General features: G+C 46.6%; 1 protein-coding gene across 2 annotated transcripts in view; it reads right to left on the bottom strand.

Moving 5' to 3' along the window:
- Positions 1–13,206: 13,206 nt before the first annotated feature.
- LOC144695800 (uncharacterized) overlaps positions 13,207–18,941 on the bottom strand; it is a 30,352-nt gene continuing 24,617 nt past the window's right edge. For both annotated transcript variants that reach the window (XM_078566785.1, XM_078566786.1), the window contains 3 exons: positions 16,918–17,029; positions 15,957–16,072; positions 13,207–13,471 (listed from right to left, as the gene is read on the bottom strand). In XM_078566785.1, the coding sequence (XP_078422911.1) occupies positions 16,960–17,029 (70 nt within the window). In that variant the 3' untranslated portion in view covers positions 13,207–13,471; positions 15,957–16,072; positions 16,918–16,959. The remainder of the gene's footprint in view (positions 13,472–15,956; positions 16,073–16,917; positions 17,030–18,941) is intronic.

Consider the following 18,941-nt stretch of genomic DNA (forward strand, 5'->3'; position numbering starts at 1 on the left):
CGAGCTATTTGGAAATGTGGGTCAGGGGCGCACGGCGGAGAATGAAAGGTGGGGAGGGGAGGGGAGGGGAGGGGGGCACCATAATTCGGGTGTAAGGGGGGGTGATTATTCATCATAAAATCTTACCAGCAACAGATCCACTGGAGGCGGAAGAAGCACTCCATTTGCCATTGAACTCTGAAAGAAAAGCGAGAGCAGCTCTGTCAGATTTTGGGTGAAGGTGGGGTGGGTGAGGAGGGTGAAGTGAGGGGGGTGAGGAAGGGGAGGAGGTGGGGTGAGGGGAGGGGGTCGATGCTTCGGCTTGCAGCTAAGACTGATCGATCGCCACTTATACTCACCATTGCAGCTGAGCAGGATACAATGCAGCAGAAAGTGCAAAGAGTTCCTGTGCCCCCGGGTGCCCATCTCCAGCCTCCCGTTTACGCCTGAGCCTCTTCAGTGGACCTCGGCGGCTTTCCTCGCTGAAGACTGGCGGCAATTTTCGTGATTTTTGACAGGTTGGAAAGGCGGGGGGGGGGGGAGATAATTAGTCAGGCAGCAATAATATAATCCGATGACATGTCCTTTTTAAGCTAACATCGTCCTGAATGGGAAACCCCGATATCTCCACCCGCCCCCCCACCCCCAATCCCGGTTTGACACTAAGTCCCACCGACTGCAATGTGGACGAAAATCGGGCGGCACTCACGCTCCCGCCCGTCTGCCAGCTTAAAATCGCGCCCCGTCCCAAATGCAGACGGGACAAAGGTTTCCCAATCTCCCCCTCCCACCCCACACGCCATGTTCATGGGAAACTTTGGGAGGTGGGGGAGGTTGGCGCTGTTGAGATCTCTTACTTACCAAAAATTCGTTGTCAAAGTTGCAGATTTAAGTCCTAACTTTACATTTACTTGTTATGCAGAGAATGGTCGCAGTTGCAAAGAAAAAGCGCTCCAAAAATGTGTTTGTTGTTGTTTACAGTTGGGTGTTATAGAGGACTGGTCATTTTTTTTCTGTCTGCGGTTGCAATGATTGTGGAAACTCCCCCATTCCCCCCACCCCCACCTCCCCTTCCCCTTCGTCTCCCTTTCCAGCTGAAAGCGTTAGTAGTGTCACGGGAGTTGGAAGGAATTGAAAGAAAAGCGCTTTGGGTGGATGGAGATTGCAGCCTTTTTCTTTGGTAAAACATTCACCCGCCCCGAATCACACCTTGTTCTCCTTAATGCAGGTAATGTTCCTGGCTGGGGGAACGTACTGAACCTGGTCAGGGTCAGAATCACCCCTCACTCTCCACCTCCACCTCCTTCCCCCAAGCACAGCTTTGTGTACACAGTAGGCAATTTTAATTCTGGTAACAATAACAAGGGATAATAATCCCCTACCTGTATTGAAAAAAAATCCCCTCCATATTGACACAAGATGGACAATTGCTACCCAGTCCAAAATGTGACTGTAATTCAATATGTTTATTTTTTTTAACTCTTTGAGTTCCCCCTTTCAGATCAAATCACGAATGGGACACATTTCTCCTGCTTCTGCACAACTAACTTGAGTTTGTGTAGCGCCCTTCATGGCCTTGCGGGGGATAGGGGTGCCGGGAAAGGGTTGTCCCAAAGTGCTCCCTGGCCATTGACGTACTTTTGGAGTGTGGTCACTGCTGGCTTGTCACAGTTGCTGTTTGTGGGAGCTTGCTGTGCACAAATGGGCACCTGCCCCAGCGTGCACTCAACAAAGGCAAGAGGGCACAGAGGAGACTGAGCAGGATGGGACCAGGGATGAGGGATTCAGTCTTGTGGAGAGACTGGGGAAACCCGGGATTGTTCTCTTTAAGGGGAGATGCACTTCAGAACGAAAAGAGGCCATTTTAGTCCTTTGAGCCTGTTTCGCCAGTCACGTAGGCCATGGCTCATCTTTATCTGAACTCCACTTACACACTTTGGTTCTGTAACCCTCGATACCTGTACTTAACAAAAAAAATCTATCAGTCTCAGTTTTGAAATATTTAGTAGGACCCCAACCTTAACAGTGTTTGGGGGGCGGGGGAAGATAGTTCCATATTTCCACGACCCTATGCATGACGAGGCGATTCTTGACATCAGCTCTCAATGGCCTAGATCTAATTTTAATCTAATTTAATTTCTATACCCACTAGTTCTGGCCTCCACCTCCAGAGGAAATAGCTCTTCTCTATCTGCCCGATCAAATCTTTTATTCATTAAAAACTCTTCCATTGGATAACCCCTTAACCTTCTATATTCAAAAGAATATAAGCCTAGCCTGAGCAAACTCTTTACATCATTTACAAAACAAAAACAAAAATACCTGGAAAAACTCAGCAGGTCTGGCAGCATCTGTGGAGAGGAGCACAGTTAACGTTTTGAGTCCGCATGACTCTTCAACAGAACTAAGGAAAAATAGAAAAGGGGTGAAATATAAGCTGGTTTAAGGGGGGGTGGGGGGTGGGACAAGAAGAGCTGGATAGATGGCCAGTGATAGGTGGAGATAACCAAAAGATGTCACAGACAAAAGGACAAAGAGGTGTTGAAGGTGGTAATATTATCTAAAGGAATGTGCTAATTAAGGGTAGAAAGCAGGATGAGCAAAGTACAGATAGCCCTAGTGGGGGTGGGGTGGGGTGAAGGGATCGAAAAAGGCTAAAAGGCAGAGATAAAACAATGGATGGAAATACATTTAAAAATAATGGAAATAGGTGGGAAAAGAAAAATCTATATAAATTATTGGAAAAAACAAAAAGGAGGGGGAAAATCGGAAAGGGGGTGGGGATGGAGGAGAGAGTTCATGATCTAAAATTGTTGAACTCAATATTCAGTCCGGAAGGCTGTAAAGTGCCTAGTCGGAAGATGAGGTGCTGTTCCTCCAGTTTGCGTTGAGCTTCATTGGAACAATGCAGCAAGCCAAGGACGGAAATGTGGGCATGAGAGCAGGGTGGAGTGTTGAAATGGCAAGCGACAGGGAGATCTGGGTAATGCTTGCGGACAGACTGAAGGTGTTCTGCAAAGCGGTCACCCAGTCTGCGTTTGGTCTCTCCATTGTAGAGGAAACCGCATTGGGAGCAACGAATGCAGTAGACTAAGTTGAAGGAAGTGCAAGTGAAATGCTGCTTCACTTGAAATGAGTGTTTGGGCCCTTGGACGGTGAGGAGAGGGGAAGTAAAGAGGCAGGTGTTGCATGGGAAGGTGCCGTGGGAGGGGGTTGAGGTGTAGGGGGTGATGGAGGAGTGGACCAGGGTGTCACGGATAGAACGATCCCTACAGAATGCCGCCAGGGGGGGTGAAGGGAAGATGTGTTTGGTGGTGGCATCATGCTGGAGTTGGCGGAAATGGTGGAGGATGATCCTTTGAATGCGGAGGCTGGTGGGGTGATAAGTGAGGACAAGGGGGACCCTATCATGTTTCTGGGAGGGAGAAGAAGGTGTGAGGACGGATGCGCGGGAGATGGGACGGACACGGTTGAGGGCCCTGTCAACCACCGTGGGTGGAAAACCTCGGTTAATGAAGAAGGAGGACATGTCAGAGGAACTGTTTTTGAAAGTGGCATCATCAGCACAGATGCAGCGGAGGTGAAGGAACTGAGAGAATGGGATGGAGTCCTTACAGGAAGCGGGGTGTGAGGAGCTGTAGTCGAGGTAGCTGTGGGAGTCGGTAGGCTTGTAATGGATATTGGTGGACAGTCTATCACCAGAAATTGAGACAGAGAGGTCAAGGAAGGGAAAGGAAGTGTCAGAGATGGACCATGTGAAAATGATGAAGGGATGGAAATTGGAAGCAAAATTAATAAATTTTTCCAGGTCCAGACGAGAGCATGAAGCAGCACCGAAGTAATCATCGATGTACCGGAGAAAGAGTTATGGGAGGGGGCCGGAGTAGGACTGGGACAAGGAATGTTCCACGTACCCCATAAAGAGACAGGCATAGCTAGGGCCCATGCAGGTACCCATAGCCACACCTTTTATTTGGAGGAAGTGAGAGGAGTTTAAGGAGAAATTGTTCAGTGTGAGAACAAGTTCAGCCAGACGGAGGAGAGTAGTGGTGGATGGGGATTGTTCAGGCCTCTGTTCGAGGAAGAAGCAGAGAGCTATCAGACCATCCTGGTGGGGGATGGAGGTGTAGAGGAATTGAACGTCCATGGCGAAGAGGAGGCGGTTGGGGCCAGGGAACTGGAAATTGTTGATGTGATGTAGGGTGTCAGAGGAATCACGGATGTAGGTGGGAAGGGACTGGACAAGGGGAGAGAGAATGGAGATAGCAAGAAATGAGTTCCGTGGGGCAGGAACAGGCTGACACGATCGGTCTGCCGGGACAGTCCTGTTTGTGGATTTTGGGTAGGAGGTAGAAACAGGCCGTCCGAGGTTGGGAGACTATCAGGTTGGAAGCTTTGGAAGGAAGATCTCCAGAGGAGGTGAGGTCAGTAACAGTCCTGGAAACAATGGCTTGATGTTCAGTGGTGGGGTCATGGTCCAGGGAGAGGTAGGAGGAAGTGTCGGCGAGTTGACGCTCAGCCTTTACATCATTTATTTCTTTTAGCCCTGGTATCGTTCTGTGCTGAACCTTCTCCGACGTCACTATGTCCTTCCTGGGATGCAGTGTCCAGAACTGAACGCTGTGCTCTGGATGGGGTCTAAATAGAGCTTTATATAACTGAAGTATGACTTCTACCCTTCTGTGTCCTAGTTCTCCAAAGGCTACCGTTCTTTAGTCTTCTAAATTGTTTGTACTTGTCCACTGGTTTTTTGTGATTTCTGCACACAGACTCCTACAATCCTCGCTGCTTCTGACACAGCTCTTTGCATCTCACCATTTAGAAAATATCTTCCTTACGTCCAAATCCTTAAACTTCCCCACATGGATCTGCCACAGTTTTGCTTGCCACGTTAATCTATCAGTGTATCTTTTCTGCAGCTATTCTTTTTTCATATTCATTCATGGGATGTGGGCATCGCTGGCTAGGCCGGCATTTATTGCCCATCCCTAATTAAGGGTCAGCCACATTGCTGTGGGTCTGGAGTCACATGGAGGTCAGACTAGGTAAGGGTGGCAGATTTTCTTCCCTAAAGGACATTAGTGAACCAGATAGGGTTTTACAATGATCAACAATGGTTTCATGGTCCAAATATTCATTGAATTCAAATTCCAACATCTGCCATGGTGGGATTTGAATCTGAGTCCCCAGAGCATTACCCTAGGTCTCTGGATTACCAGTCTAGTGACAATACAACTACGCTACACCACCATCACCACCCCCCCACCCCCCCATCTACAGGACCTACGTGGCACATTAACACTTCTGTTTACTAGAGGTGTTTATAATTACTAAGAATTTTAATCGAGTAAATACAGATAAAATGTTTCCACTGGCAGAGAGCAAATAACTAAAGGGCATATTGAAGGTAATTGGTGAAAGAATCAGAGATGAGGAGATTTTGTTTCTTTACACAGCTAGTTGTTATGATCTGGAATGTACTGCCTGAAGATGTGTACTTGCAAAGGGAAGATCTGGTCTATGGGAAAGGGGCAAATGAGTGGGGCTAATTGGATAGTGCCAAAGAGCCAGCATAGATGCGATGGGCTCAATGGTCATTTTGCTATTCGAATTCATACATACTTTTCCTCCCTTTCTTTCCATCTCTCTCTCTCTCGGTTTTGGGTTGCCTTTCACTGATTGAGACTTGCTATTGCCCTATCACATTTAGGAAGAAATATTGTAATACTGAACATATGAACTAGGAGCAGGACTAGGCCACTTGAGCCTGCTCCGCCATTCAATAAGATCATGGCTGATCTGATTGTAACCTGAACTCCACATTCCCGCTTACCCCAGATGATCTTTCATCCCCTTACTTACCAAGAATCTATCTAGCTCTGCCTTAAAAATATTCAAAGACCCTGCTTTCACCGTCTTTTGAAGAAGAGAGTTCCAAAGACCCATGACCCTCCGAGTGAAAAATTCTCCTAATCTCTGTCTTAAATGGGTAATCCCTTATTTTTATTTTTAAACAGTGACCCCTAATTCTGGATTCTTCCACAAGAGGAAACATCCTCTCCACATCCACCCTCAGGATCTTATATTATTCAACCATGTCGCCTCTTACTCTTCTAAACTCCAGCGTATACAAGCCTAACCTGTCCAATCTTTCCTCATAAGACAACCCTCCCATTCCAGGTATTAGTCTAGTAAACCTTCTCTGAACTGCTTCGAACGCATTTACATCCAAAGATTTCAAGAGCTTTTACAAGTATGTAAAAAAAAAAGGAAGAAATTAGCGAAAGTAAACATGGGTCCCTTGCATGCAGAGACAGGAGAAATTACAATTGGGAATAAGAAACCGGCAGAGGTTTTAAACAAATACTTTGTCTTCACAGTAGAAGGCACAAAGAACCTATCAGAAAGTATGGGGAGCCAAGGGTCTGATGAGAGTGAGGAATTTAAGATAATTAATATCAGTAAAGAAAAAGTACTGAAGAAAATAATGGCATTAAAAGTCGACAAATCCCCTGCACTTGATGACCAACATCCTAGGGCTTTAAAGGAGGCTGCAGAGACAGAGGCAGAGAGAAAGTAGCAAACTATCGGCCAGCTAACCTGATATGAGTCAAAGGGAAAATACTAGAATCTATTAGTAGAGACTTGGTAACAGGGCACTTAGAAAATCATATAAGGCAGAATCACATCAGCTTTATGAAAGGGAAATCATTTTTGACAAATCTATGAGTTTTTTAAGCTAAGAAGGTGGATAAGGGAGAACTAGTATATTTGGATTTTTAGAAGAATAATTAAGAAGGTGCCACATCAGAGATTGTTATACAAGATTTGTGCGCACGGGATTGGGTAAAGTCTTAGCACTGACTGAGGATTGTTTTATGGACACAAAAAAAAGTAGGAATAAACGGATCATTTTCAGGTCGGGAGGTTGCAGTTAGTAGGAGTCAGTACTTGGTCTCAGCTATTCACAATCTATTTCAACAACTCAGATGAGGCGACTGAGTGTAATATAGTCAACTTTGCTGGCGATACAAAGCGAAGTAGGAAATTAAGCTTTGAGCAGGACGCAGAGAGCATTCAAAGGTGCATAGGCCGGTTAAGTGACTGGGCAGGAAGGTGGCAGGTAGAATATATTGGGAGGGAATGTGAAATTATCCGCTTTTAGTAGGAGTCACAGAGGTCTACAGCACAGAAAAAGGCCCATCGAGTCTGCGCCGGTCAAACAAGTACCTAACTATTCTAATCCCATTTTCCAGCACTAGGCCCATAGCCTTGTATGCCATGGCATCGCAAGTGCACATCCAAATACTTCTTAAATGTTATGAGGGTTTCTGCCTCTACCACCCTTTCAGGCAGTGAGTTCCAGGTTCCCACCACCCTCTGGGTGAAAAAATTCTTCCTCACATCCCCTCTAAACCTCCTGCCCCTTACCTTAAATCTATGCCCCCTGGTGATTGATCCCTCCACCAAGGGGAAAAGTTCCTTCCTGTCTACCCTATCTATGCTCCTCATAATTTTATACACCTCAATCATGTCCCCCCCTCAATCTCCTCTGCTCCAGGAAAAATAACCCCAGCCTATCCAATCTCGCCTCATAACTAAAACATAACTAAAGCCCAGGCAACATCCTGGTAAATCTCCTCTGCACTCTCTCTAGTGCAATCACATCCTTCCTATAATGTGGATTCCAGAACTGCACACAATACTCTAGCTGTGGCCTAACCAGTGTTTTATACAGTTCCAGCATAACCTCCCTGCTCTTATATTCTATGCCTTGGCTAATAAAGGCAAGTATCCCATATGCCTTCTTAACCACCTTATCTACCTGTTCCACTCCTTAAGGGACTGGTGGACATGTACACCAAGGTCCCTCTGATCCTCGGTACTTCCCAGGGTCATACCATTCATCGTGTATTCCCGTGCCTTGTTTGTCCTGCCCAAGTGCATCACCTCACACTTATCCAGATTATCCAGACCATTTCCCACTGATCAGCCCATCTGACCAGCCTGTCTATATCCTCCTGTAATTTAAGGCTATCCTCTTCACTATTTACCACCCCACCAATTTTCATGTCATCCGCGAGCTTACTGATCAACCCTCCTACATTCAAGTGTAAATCATTTATATATACTACAAACAGCAAGGGACCCAACACCGATCCCTGTGGAACCCCACTGGACACAGGCATCCAGTCACAAAAACACCTCTCGACCATCACCCTCTGCTTCCTGCCACTCAGCCAATTCTGGATCCAATTTGCCAAATTGCCTTGGATCCCATGGGCTCTTACCTTCGTTATCAGTCTCCCATGCGGGACCTTATCAAAAGCCTCACTGAAGTCCAAGTAGACTACGTCAAATGCATTGCCCTCACCTACACACCTGGTCACCTCTTCGAAAAATTCAATCAAATTGGTCAGACATGACCTCCCCTTAACAAAACCATGCTGACTGTCCTTGATTAATCCCTGCCTCTCCAAGTGTAGATTAATTCTGTCCCTCAGAATTGCTTCCAATAGTTTCCCCACCACTGAGACTGTTAGACTGACTGGCCTGTAGTTCCCTGGTTTATCCCATCCTCCCTTCTTGAATAACGGTACCACATTGGCTGTCCTGCAGTTCTCTGGCACCTCTCCTGTGGCCAGAGGGGTATTGAAAATTATTGCCAGCGCCCCTGCTGTCTCCTCCCTTGCCTTGCTCAACAGCCTGGGTTACATTTCATCCAGGCCTGGAGATTTATCTACTTTTAAGCCTGCCAGGCCACTTAGAACCTCCTCCCTTTCTATGCTAATTTATTTAATTATATCACAGCCCTTCTGCCTGATTTCCATACCCATGTCGTCCCTCTCACTCATGAACACCAACACAAAGTATTCATTTCGAATCCTTCCTACGTCTCTGGCTCCATACACAAATTACCACTGTGGTCCTTAATGGGCCCTACTCTTTCCCTAGTTACCCTCTTACTCTTAATTTACTTGTAAAATAACTTTGGATTTTCCTTTATTTTACCTGCCAATGTTTTTTCATGCCCCCCTTTTGCCCTCCTAATTTCCTTTTTAAGTTCCCCCATACCCATTCTGTACTTCTCTAGGGCTTCAGCTGTTTTGAGCCCTCGGTATCTGCTATAAGCCTTCCTTTTTCTCTTTATCCAACCCTGTATATCCCTCAACATCCAGGGTTCCCTGGATTTGTTGGCCCTGCCCTTTATCTTTACTGGAATATGTTGGCCCTGCACTCTCCCTATTTCCTTCTTAAATGAATCCCACTGCTCTGGCCCATCCTTGTCCTTTTCCATAACAACCTTGAAACTAACGGAGTTATGATCACTATCTGCAAAATATTCCCCCGCTGATACCTCTACCACTTGCCCAGCTTCATTCCCTAAAGTTAAGTCCAGGACCGCCCCCTGTCTTGTAGGGCCTTCTATGTACTGGCTTAAAAAGCTCTCCTGGGTGCATTTTAAGAATTCCGCTCCCTCTAAACCTATCACACTATGACTATCCAGTTAATGTTGGGGAAGTTGAAATCCCCCACTATTACTACCCTATTATTTCTACACTTCTCTGAAATTTGCCTACATATCTGTTCTTCTATTTCTCTATGACTGTTTGGGGGCCTATAGTACACTCCCAGCAATGTGATTGCTCCTTTTTTGTTTTTAAGTTCTACCCGTATGGCTTCATTTGAGGAGCCTTCTAAGATTTCATCCCTCCTTACTGCTGTAATTGAATTGATTCCTTGATCAATATTGCGATTCCACCTTCTCTTTTACCTCCTTCCCTGTCTCGCCTGCAGGCTCTATATCCAGGAATATTGAGCTGCCAATCCAGTCCCTCCCTCAACCCCATGTCTCTGTGACAGCAATGACATCATATTTCGATGTGTTAATTTGTGCCCTCAACTCATCTGCCTTATTCGTCAGACTCCTTGCATTAAAATAAATACCATCTAACCTTGCCAAACTCTCTTGTGCCTTAACTGGCCTATTATTTCTATGCCTTCCAGACTCACTTGCTCTCTCTTCTAAATTTGGCTGTGCATCTCCCCCTGCTGAACCTCCTCTCAGGATCCCATTCTCCTGCCAAGTTAGTTTAAATCCTCCCCAACAGCACAAGCAAACCTCCCCACAAGGGTGTTGGTCTCATTCCTGTTCAGGTGCAATCCGTCCACCTTGTACAGGGCCCACCACCCCCAGAAACGGTCCCAATGTCCCAGAAATCTAAAGCCCTCCCTCCTGCACCATCTCTCCAGCCATGCATTCATCTGGACTAACCTCCTATTTCTATACTCACTAGCGCGTGGCACCGGAAGTAATCCAGTGATTACTACCTTTGAGGTCCTGTTTTTTAACCTGCTTCCTAGCTCCCTAAATTCTGCTTGCAGGACCTCATCCCTCTTTCTACCTATGTCATTGGTACCAATATGTACCACAATCTCTGTCTGTTTGCCCTCCCCCTTTAGAATGCCCTGCAGCCATTCAATGACATCCTTGACCCTGGCAAGAGGGAGGCAACATACCATCCTGGAGTCATGTCTACGGCTGCAGAAACGCCTGTCTGTTCCCCTAACTATCAAGTGTCCTACCACTATTTCTCCTCCCCTCCCCTCTGTGGAGCTGAGCCACTCACGGTGCCATGAGCGTGGCTGCACTCCCCAGAGGAACCATCAGTCTCACCGCTTTCCAACACAAAAAAACGGTTCTTGAGCGAGATGCACCCTGGGGATTTCCTGACTACCTGCCTGACACCTTTCTTCTGACTGATGGTCACCCATTCCCTCTCTGTCTGCACTTCCATAAGCTGTGGGGTGACCACATCTAAAAATATACCATCAATGAAACTCTCAGCCTCGTGGACGCACCTCAGTGCCTCCAGCTGCCGCTCAAGCTCCGAAACTTGGAGCTCAAGTAGCTGCAGCTGGTGTAAATTCCTGCACACGTGGTCGGTCAGAGCACAAGGAGCGTCTAGGACTTCCCACACGTTGCAGGCGGTACATAACACGGGACTGAGCTGCCCTGCCTTGCATCTAGTTGAAAAAAAACCCTTACTTTAAGTTAAATACAGTAAAAAAAAGTTAAATTATTTATGTACTTTAAATAAAAACTAGAACTCTTACCTTTCCTTAGCTTAATCTATTTTAAACTGGAGAAAAAACACTTACGCACAACTCACCAATCAGCTCTCACCTTTGTGCTGTTGTCACTTTTTGAAGCTTCCCTGCACTCGTGCTGGTTCTGATATTTCCGCCGCTCTCTCGTGGTGTCACTCGTTATTTTCAACAAGAACTGACTGCTGGACACTCTTCCCAGTCTGCTTCACCACGATGCAGACTGCAGGACACTCTTCCCAGTCTGCTTCACCGCGATGCTGACTGCAAGACACTCTTCCCAGTCTGCTTCACCACGATGCAGACTGCAGGGCACTCTTCCCAGCAATTTTTTTTTTACTGGGGAAAAAGAAAATAGTGAAGAGCAGCAGGAAGCGTGGAAAATCAGAATATTTTTTAAAAGGTGAGAGGTAAATGATGGCATTCGAAGGGATTTGGATGTCCTTGTACAAGAATCACAGTAGGTTAATATGTATGTACAGAAAGCAATCAGGAAGGCAAATAGTACTTTCACCTTTTTGGTGAGGGATTTGAGTATAAGAATAAGAAAGTTTTGCTGCAATTACATAGGGCTTTAGTGGGAATATACCTGGAGTACAGTGTACAGTTTTGTTCTCCTTACCTCAAGGACATAGCTGTTTTAGAGAGGGAGCAATGAAGGTTCACTAGATCAGTTCCTGAAATGACAGAGCTGACCCATCAGGAAAGATTGAATACATTGGGCCCATATTCCTTGGACTTTAAAAGCATGTCAAGTGATCTCATTGAAACATACAAAATTCTTAAAGGATTAAACAAGGTGGATGTTGAGGCACTATTTCCCCTGAAGAGAGATTAGAACTGGGGTTCACAATCTCAGATTAAGAGGTCAGCCATTCAGGATTTAGATGAGGAGAAATTTCTCCTTGTATAGGACACTAGTTAGACATCAGCTGGAGTATTGTGTACAGTTCTGGGTGCCACACTTTAGGAAGGATGTGAACGCATTGGAGAGAGTACAGAAGAGGTTTACAAGAACTGTTCCAGGGATGAGAAACTTGAGTTATGAAGATAGGTTGAAGATGGAACTATTCTCCTTGGAGAGGAGAAGGCTGAGAGGAGATTTGATAGAGGTGTTCAAAATCATGAGGGGGCTGGACAGAGTAGATAGGGAGAAACTGTTCCTGCTCGTAAATGGATCAAGCATGAGGGGGCACAGATTTAAAGTGTTTTGCAAAAGAAGCAAATGTGATGTGAGAAAAAACAAGTGGTTCGGGTCTGGAATGCACTGCCTGGCAATGCGGTAGAAGCAGGTTCATGAAGCATTCAAGAAGGCATTGGATGATTGTTTCTATTTAAATAATGTGCAGGATGATGGGGAAAAGGCAGGAGAATGGCACTGAGTCATAATGTTCATTCGGAGAACCGGTGCAGACAGAATGGGCCAAATGGCCTCCTTCTGCACTGTAACAATTCTGTGAATCTTCACTCAAAAGATAGTGAATCTTTGAAATTCTGTCGCCCAGAGGACAGTGGATACTCAGTCGTCAACTGTACTCAAGAGATGGATAGATTTTTTTGGACATTACTTCAAGGGAATTGAGGGATTATTTTTATTGAATATCGGAGCAGGTTTGAGGGTTTGTGTGACCTGCTTCTAACAGGAGCACCAGCAGATGGAGACAGAGAGAGAGGAGTGGAGTCAATGTGTGAATGTAGACAGTGTGTGAGAGATGCAGGGTATGTCCAATGAGGTGGGGGGGGGGGGGGGGGGAGGAGATTGCTGAAGGTATCTATATATAAAGTCACGGTTTAATAAGTTCCCCCATCACATTGAGCCCTGATGACGTGCAGTGGGGGGAAAGCAATCAGTTCTGTTCCTGCATCCAGAACAATGCACGATAAGAGGGTTTGATTGAACACAGCCTGACTGAGGGCGAGGGGTGAAGAGACACTCACAGGGACACGGAGCGACAGGAGTAAAGCTGACTGAAGATCCTCCATTTCAAAAGAGTTCCCACAGCCTTTTACATGGAGATGAACCAAGTGACTTTGTACAGCAATCACCCTGTGGCTGTGAACCCCTCACTACAAGGACATGTGACAGAAGCTTTAAACGCCATCAAGCAGCAGCCAACACCTTGTAAAACTGGAGAAACTTTATTTGTTTATCTGCGATAGAAAATCTTTACAAAAATACTGTACAATACACACACAAACTAATATATATATATGTAAATATAAATAAATAAACACATTATTCAACTGTCTTGTGTCACATCTTGATCAAAGCTGCTCAAGCGCATCCTGTACTCAGCTTGCCCTCAAACGACCCAACACAAGAGGTTAAAGGTGACGGAGTGTGCTCTGGTCAGGGCGGACTCAGGCTCACAGATCTGGTACACTGCAATAAAATGGACAAAATGGCATCAGCCAACATCAGTCACTCTACAACAGCAAAGGGTTAAAGACATTAGATATATGTCCAATGGGTGCGCTGTGTTAAAGAGAAAGGCACTGTATATTCAGCCAATGGCATTATAGGGGTAAAGGGGAAGGATTTGGGTATTCATCCAATGGGAGCACAGGGTTAGAGCTGCAGACATTTACCAGGGAGAGGGATGGAGTCAATGGCCAGGAAATACAGTTTGTGGAGGGGATTGAAGCTCAAGTGTCTTTGATCTTCCCATGGTATTCAACCAATGGGAGTACAGAGTTAAAGGGGCAGGCATTGGGTATTCAGCCAATGGCAGTTAAAGCATTGGGTGTTCATCCAATGGCAGCACAGGGTTAAAGGGGCAGGCATTGGGTATCCAGCCAATAGCAGTTAAAGCTTGGGTGTTCATCCAATGGCAGCACAGAGTTAAATTGGAAGGGATTGTATTTAGCCATTGGCAGTACAGGGTTAAAAGGAAAAGAATTGGGTGTTCATCCAATGGCAGCACAGGGTTAAAGGGGAAGGCACTGGGTATTCAGCCAATGGCAGTTAAAGCTTGGGTACTCAGCCCAATGGCAATACAGGGATAAAGGGGCAGGCACTGTATTCAGCCAATAGCAGTTAAAGCATTGGATGTTCATCCAATGGCAGCACAGTTAAATTGGAAGGGTTGTATTTAGCCAATGGTAGTACAGGGTTAAAGGGGATGGAATTGGGTGTTCATCCAATGGGAGCACTTTGCAGTTGGGCCTCCTCCTGGAGCTGCTGTAGTGTTGGGGTTAGGGTCAAAAATTCCAGGATTCGGTGCCAATGATGAAGAAGGAATGGCAGTTGCTGCACATTCTTCAACCCCCAACTCTCTCTCTCTCTCGGTCTCCGGTCCAGTTGTGATTTGTTGTGCTGCTGCAATGACATTCAGTATTAGACGAGGAGGAAGGAATGGGAAGATCGAAGATACTTCAGCTTCAGTCCCCTACACAAACTGCATTTCCTGGCCATTGACTCCATCCCTCTCCCTGGTAAATGTCTGCAGCTTAAAACCCTGACATCCTATTTGACCCTGAGCTGACCTTCTGACCCCATATCAGCACCATCACCAAGACTGCCTGCTTTCACGTCTGCATTATTGCCTGTCTCTGCCCCTGCCTCAGCTCATCGGCTGCTGAAACCCTCACACGTCCATACCTCCAGACTCGACTATTCCACCTCCATCTTCTATCCAAAACTCTGCTACCTGTGTCCTCTAACTGGCACCGAGTCCCGTACACCCGTCACTCCCTGTTCTCACTGACGTACATTAAATTTTGGCCTCACCCACACCTCAATCTTAAAATTCTCACCCCTAAGCTCAAGTCCCTCCTCCCTATCTCTGTAATCTTCAGCCCTATCAAGGTAGCTGCACCGCTGCAACTCTAGCCTCTTGCGCATCCTGAATTTAATCTTGCAATTAATCTTGGACCCCTCTGCAATGTGTGTGCACACGCACCTGTGTGTGTGCGTGAGGACAGTGTGTGATGTACTGAAAATACCCAGTAGAGGGGGATTGCTGAATGTATTTGTGTGCAGGTGTGCATGTGAGAGAGAGAGAGAAAGCTACGAGTCTGAAATCTTTAAATTAAAAATTCTGAAACAACTGTTTAAACCTAGGAAGATTGCATTAAAACATCAAATTTCTGCCAACATTGATCTGGAGTCTATGGCGTGATGCCACTCGCATTCAGTGCCTGTACAACCTCAGTGATAAGAGAGTGCCAATATCTCCTCTCCCTCTGTACCCCCCGCCACCCGCAGGAAAAGCAGAGACAAGAACAGTCAAGATGGAAGGTGAAACAAATGACATCTTATTGGGGGCAGAAAATACCCTTTTGCCAGAATTCTGAGGTAGTTGTTTCATGTAACTTTGTATAAACCTGAGGTGAAAGTGAAAGATTTTTAACAAACTATTTTCCTCCTTTATACACTGTTGCAATGTTAAAATTGGTCCCGTAAATCAAATTACCTTGAACGATTACAGGCTAAAAACCCTCACCTTTCACTTTGTTACATCCAAACTTGACCGTTTCACCTCCTGTCTTCTGTGGAGTTGAGCTCTTCCAAACCTCTGATGCCCATGTCCTCTAACTGGCACCGAGTCCCGTTCAACTATCACCCCCGTGCTTGCTGATGTACATTGGCTCCTGGTCCAGCAACACCTCAATCTTATCATTCTCATCCTTGGTGTACAATCCCTCCATGGCTTTGTTCTCTCCCAGCACCGCAATATCTGAACCCCTGCAATTCCAGCCTCTCATGCATCCCCGGTTTTAATCGCTCCGGTGTATTGATTTAATGAGACAGCAGAGATGGGGAAGAGCTCGTGAAGTGGTGGGAGGTGGGGGGGGGGGGGGGGGGGGGGACCCGCTAACACAGACCAGCTTCCCTTGAACACCGGCTGCCCCTTGCAAAGCAGTACCTGCCCAAGTGTGAGCTGCCAGCTCCCGACTCTGATCCCGAGGCACGACACAGGCAGTGCTCAGGTCCCCTGGCGCCAAAGGTTCCTGTCCAGAAACACCTCGCTGTTCCAAACCGCTGTAACAGAGAGAGAGGGAGGAAGATTGGTGACCAATTCAGATAGGTTGAAGCAGATTAAAAAGATGCCACATCCTTCTGTGCCAACAGCCTGCACTTTTCACCAGACTGTTCCCCTGGGGCGGTGGGACTGCCCTGTGAGGAGAGATTGAGGAGACTGCGCCTGTGAATCTCTAGAGTTTCGAAGAATGAGAGGCGACCTCATTGAAACTTACAAAATACTTAAAGGGATAGGCAGGATGTTTGTGGGGAGGGTAAAACCAAGAGACGCAGTCTCAGAATAAGGGGCAGGTCATTTGGAACTGAGATGGGGAGGAACTTCCTCACTCAGAAGGTGGTGAATGTTTGGAATTCTCTGCCCCAGAGAACAGTGGAGGCTCAGTCGTTGAGTCTGTTCAATGCAGAGGTCGATAGGTTTCTAGATGCTAATGACATGAAGGGATAGGCGGTTAGCCCGGGGAAGATGGTGTTTGAGGTAGAAGGTCAACCATGATCTAGCTGTAATGGTGGAGCAGGCTTGAGGGGCCGAATGGCCTACTCCTGCTCCCAATTGCTAGGTTCCCCGTCTGTCAAAGCTCCCAGGTTGCAACGTCAGGTGACAGACTGCAGGACGGGACCTCAGTCAGGACAAATCGAGGGGGGTTAGTCGCAGCAAGGCTGCTCACACACAGGTCAGTGGGAGGCAGGGGGAAAGCACTCAGTGGCCACCGAGGATGTGGGCCATCCAGTGGGCAGCAGGTTGATCTAGCGAATCAGGCTAGAGCCCGGAGAGAGGGAGGGGTGGAGAGAGGGAGGGGTGGAGAGAGGGAGGCAGGGGAACAACTGGAAGGGAAGGCGTTACCGACCTGACCGAGTGGCTGTAACCATCTTGCTGCAGCAGGGAGCCCTCACACCTTCTTCACAAACGCAGACAGCGTGGTCAGCGGGCTAGGGGACATGGAGTGTGTCTTGGTATACCTGTAAAAAAATAAACACAAAAAAAAGCACCAAACAGGGTCAGTCACTAACACACACAGTCCCATTATACACACCCTCCTATTATACACACGCACCCCTCTCCCATTTTACACACACACCCTGCCATTATAAACACACAGACACCCCCCTCCCATTTTACACACACACCCTCCCATTATACACACACACACCCCCCCTCCTATTATACACACACACCCCCTCCCATTTGACACACACATACACACACCCTCCCATTATACACACGCACACACACACACACCCCCTCCCATTATACACACGCACACACCCCCTCCCATTATACACACGCACACACACCCCCTCCCATTTAACACACATACACCCTCCCAATCTATACACAAACACACCATCCCATTATATACAAACACACACCGCCTCCCATTATACACAAACACACACCCCCTCCCATTGTACGCACACACAACCCCCTCCCATTGTACACACACACAACCCCCTCCCATTATATACACACACAACCCCCTCCCATTATATACACACACAACCCCCTCCCATTATATACACACACACCCTCCCATTATACACAAACACACCCCCCTCCCATTATACACTCTCAGCCTCGCATTATATGCAAACACATCCCCTCCCATTATAAACACATACACACTCCCGCCCATTATAAACATACACACACACACCTTCCCATTATATACACACACCCCCACGCCCCCTCCTATTATACACACACACACACACCCCCTCCCATTTAGAACCATAGAAAAGTTACAGCACAGAAGGAGGCTATTCAGCCCATCTTGTCCATGCCAGCTCGAGGACACCCAGGTGCCCTTTCTAATCCCACCTTCCTGCACCCGGCCCATAGCTCTGCAGCTTACAGCACTTTAGGTGCGGATCCAGGTGCTTTTTAAAAGAGTTTAGAGTTTCTGCCTCTACCATCAACTTGGGCAGTGAATTCCAGACACTCACTACCCTCTGAGTAAAAAAGTTCTTTCTCATGTCCCCCCTACACCTTCTGCCACTTATCTTGAATCTATGTCCCCTGGTTCTAGAATTCTCCACCAAGGGAAACAATTTTATCCTGTTCACTCTATCTATTCCCCTCATAATTTTGTACACCTCAATCAAGTCACCTCTCAGTCTTCTTTGTTCTAAGGAAAATAACCCCAACCTATCCAATCTCTCCTCGTAGCTACACTTTTCTAATCCTGGCAACATTCTTGTAAACCTCCTCTGCACTCTCTCCACAGCTATTATGTCCTTCCTGTAACGTGGTGACCAGAACTGCACACAATGCTCCAGTTGTGGCCTCACCAGTGTTTTATACAATTCCAACATCATATCCTTACTTTTATATTCTATACCTCTGCCAATGAAGGACAGCATACCATATGCCTTCTTTACAACCTTGTCTATTTGAACTGCTGCCTTCAGGGACCTGTGTACTTGTACGCCAAGATCTCTCACTTCATCTACCCCTCTTAGTATATTCCCATTTATTGTGTAATCCCTGTAACTGTTTGACCTCCCTAAATGTATGACCTCACACTTCTCTATGTTAAAATCCATCTGCCACTTTACTGCCCACTCCACCAACCCATCTATATCGTTTTGGAGATTATGCCTATCCTCTACACTATCCACTACTTGGCCAATCTTTGTGTCATCTGCAAATTTCCCAATCGTGCCCCCCACATTCACGTCCAAATTGTTAATATATAACACAAACAGCAAGGGTCCCAGCACCTAGTGGAACACCACTTGAGACAACTTTCCATTCGCAAGGGCATCCATTGACCATTACCCTTTGTTTCCTGTTACAAAGCCAACTTTTTATCCAGTTTGCCACATTACCCTGAATCCCATGGGCTTTTACTTTCCTGACCAATCTGCCATG

Source organism: Cetorhinus maximus, chromosome 21 (assembly GCF_964194155.1).
Source record: "Cetorhinus maximus chromosome 21, sCetMax3.hap1.1, whole genome shotgun sequence".
In the NCBI taxonomy this organism is placed as follows: domain Eukaryota; kingdom Metazoa; phylum Chordata; class Chondrichthyes; order Lamniformes; family Cetorhinidae; genus Cetorhinus; species Cetorhinus maximus.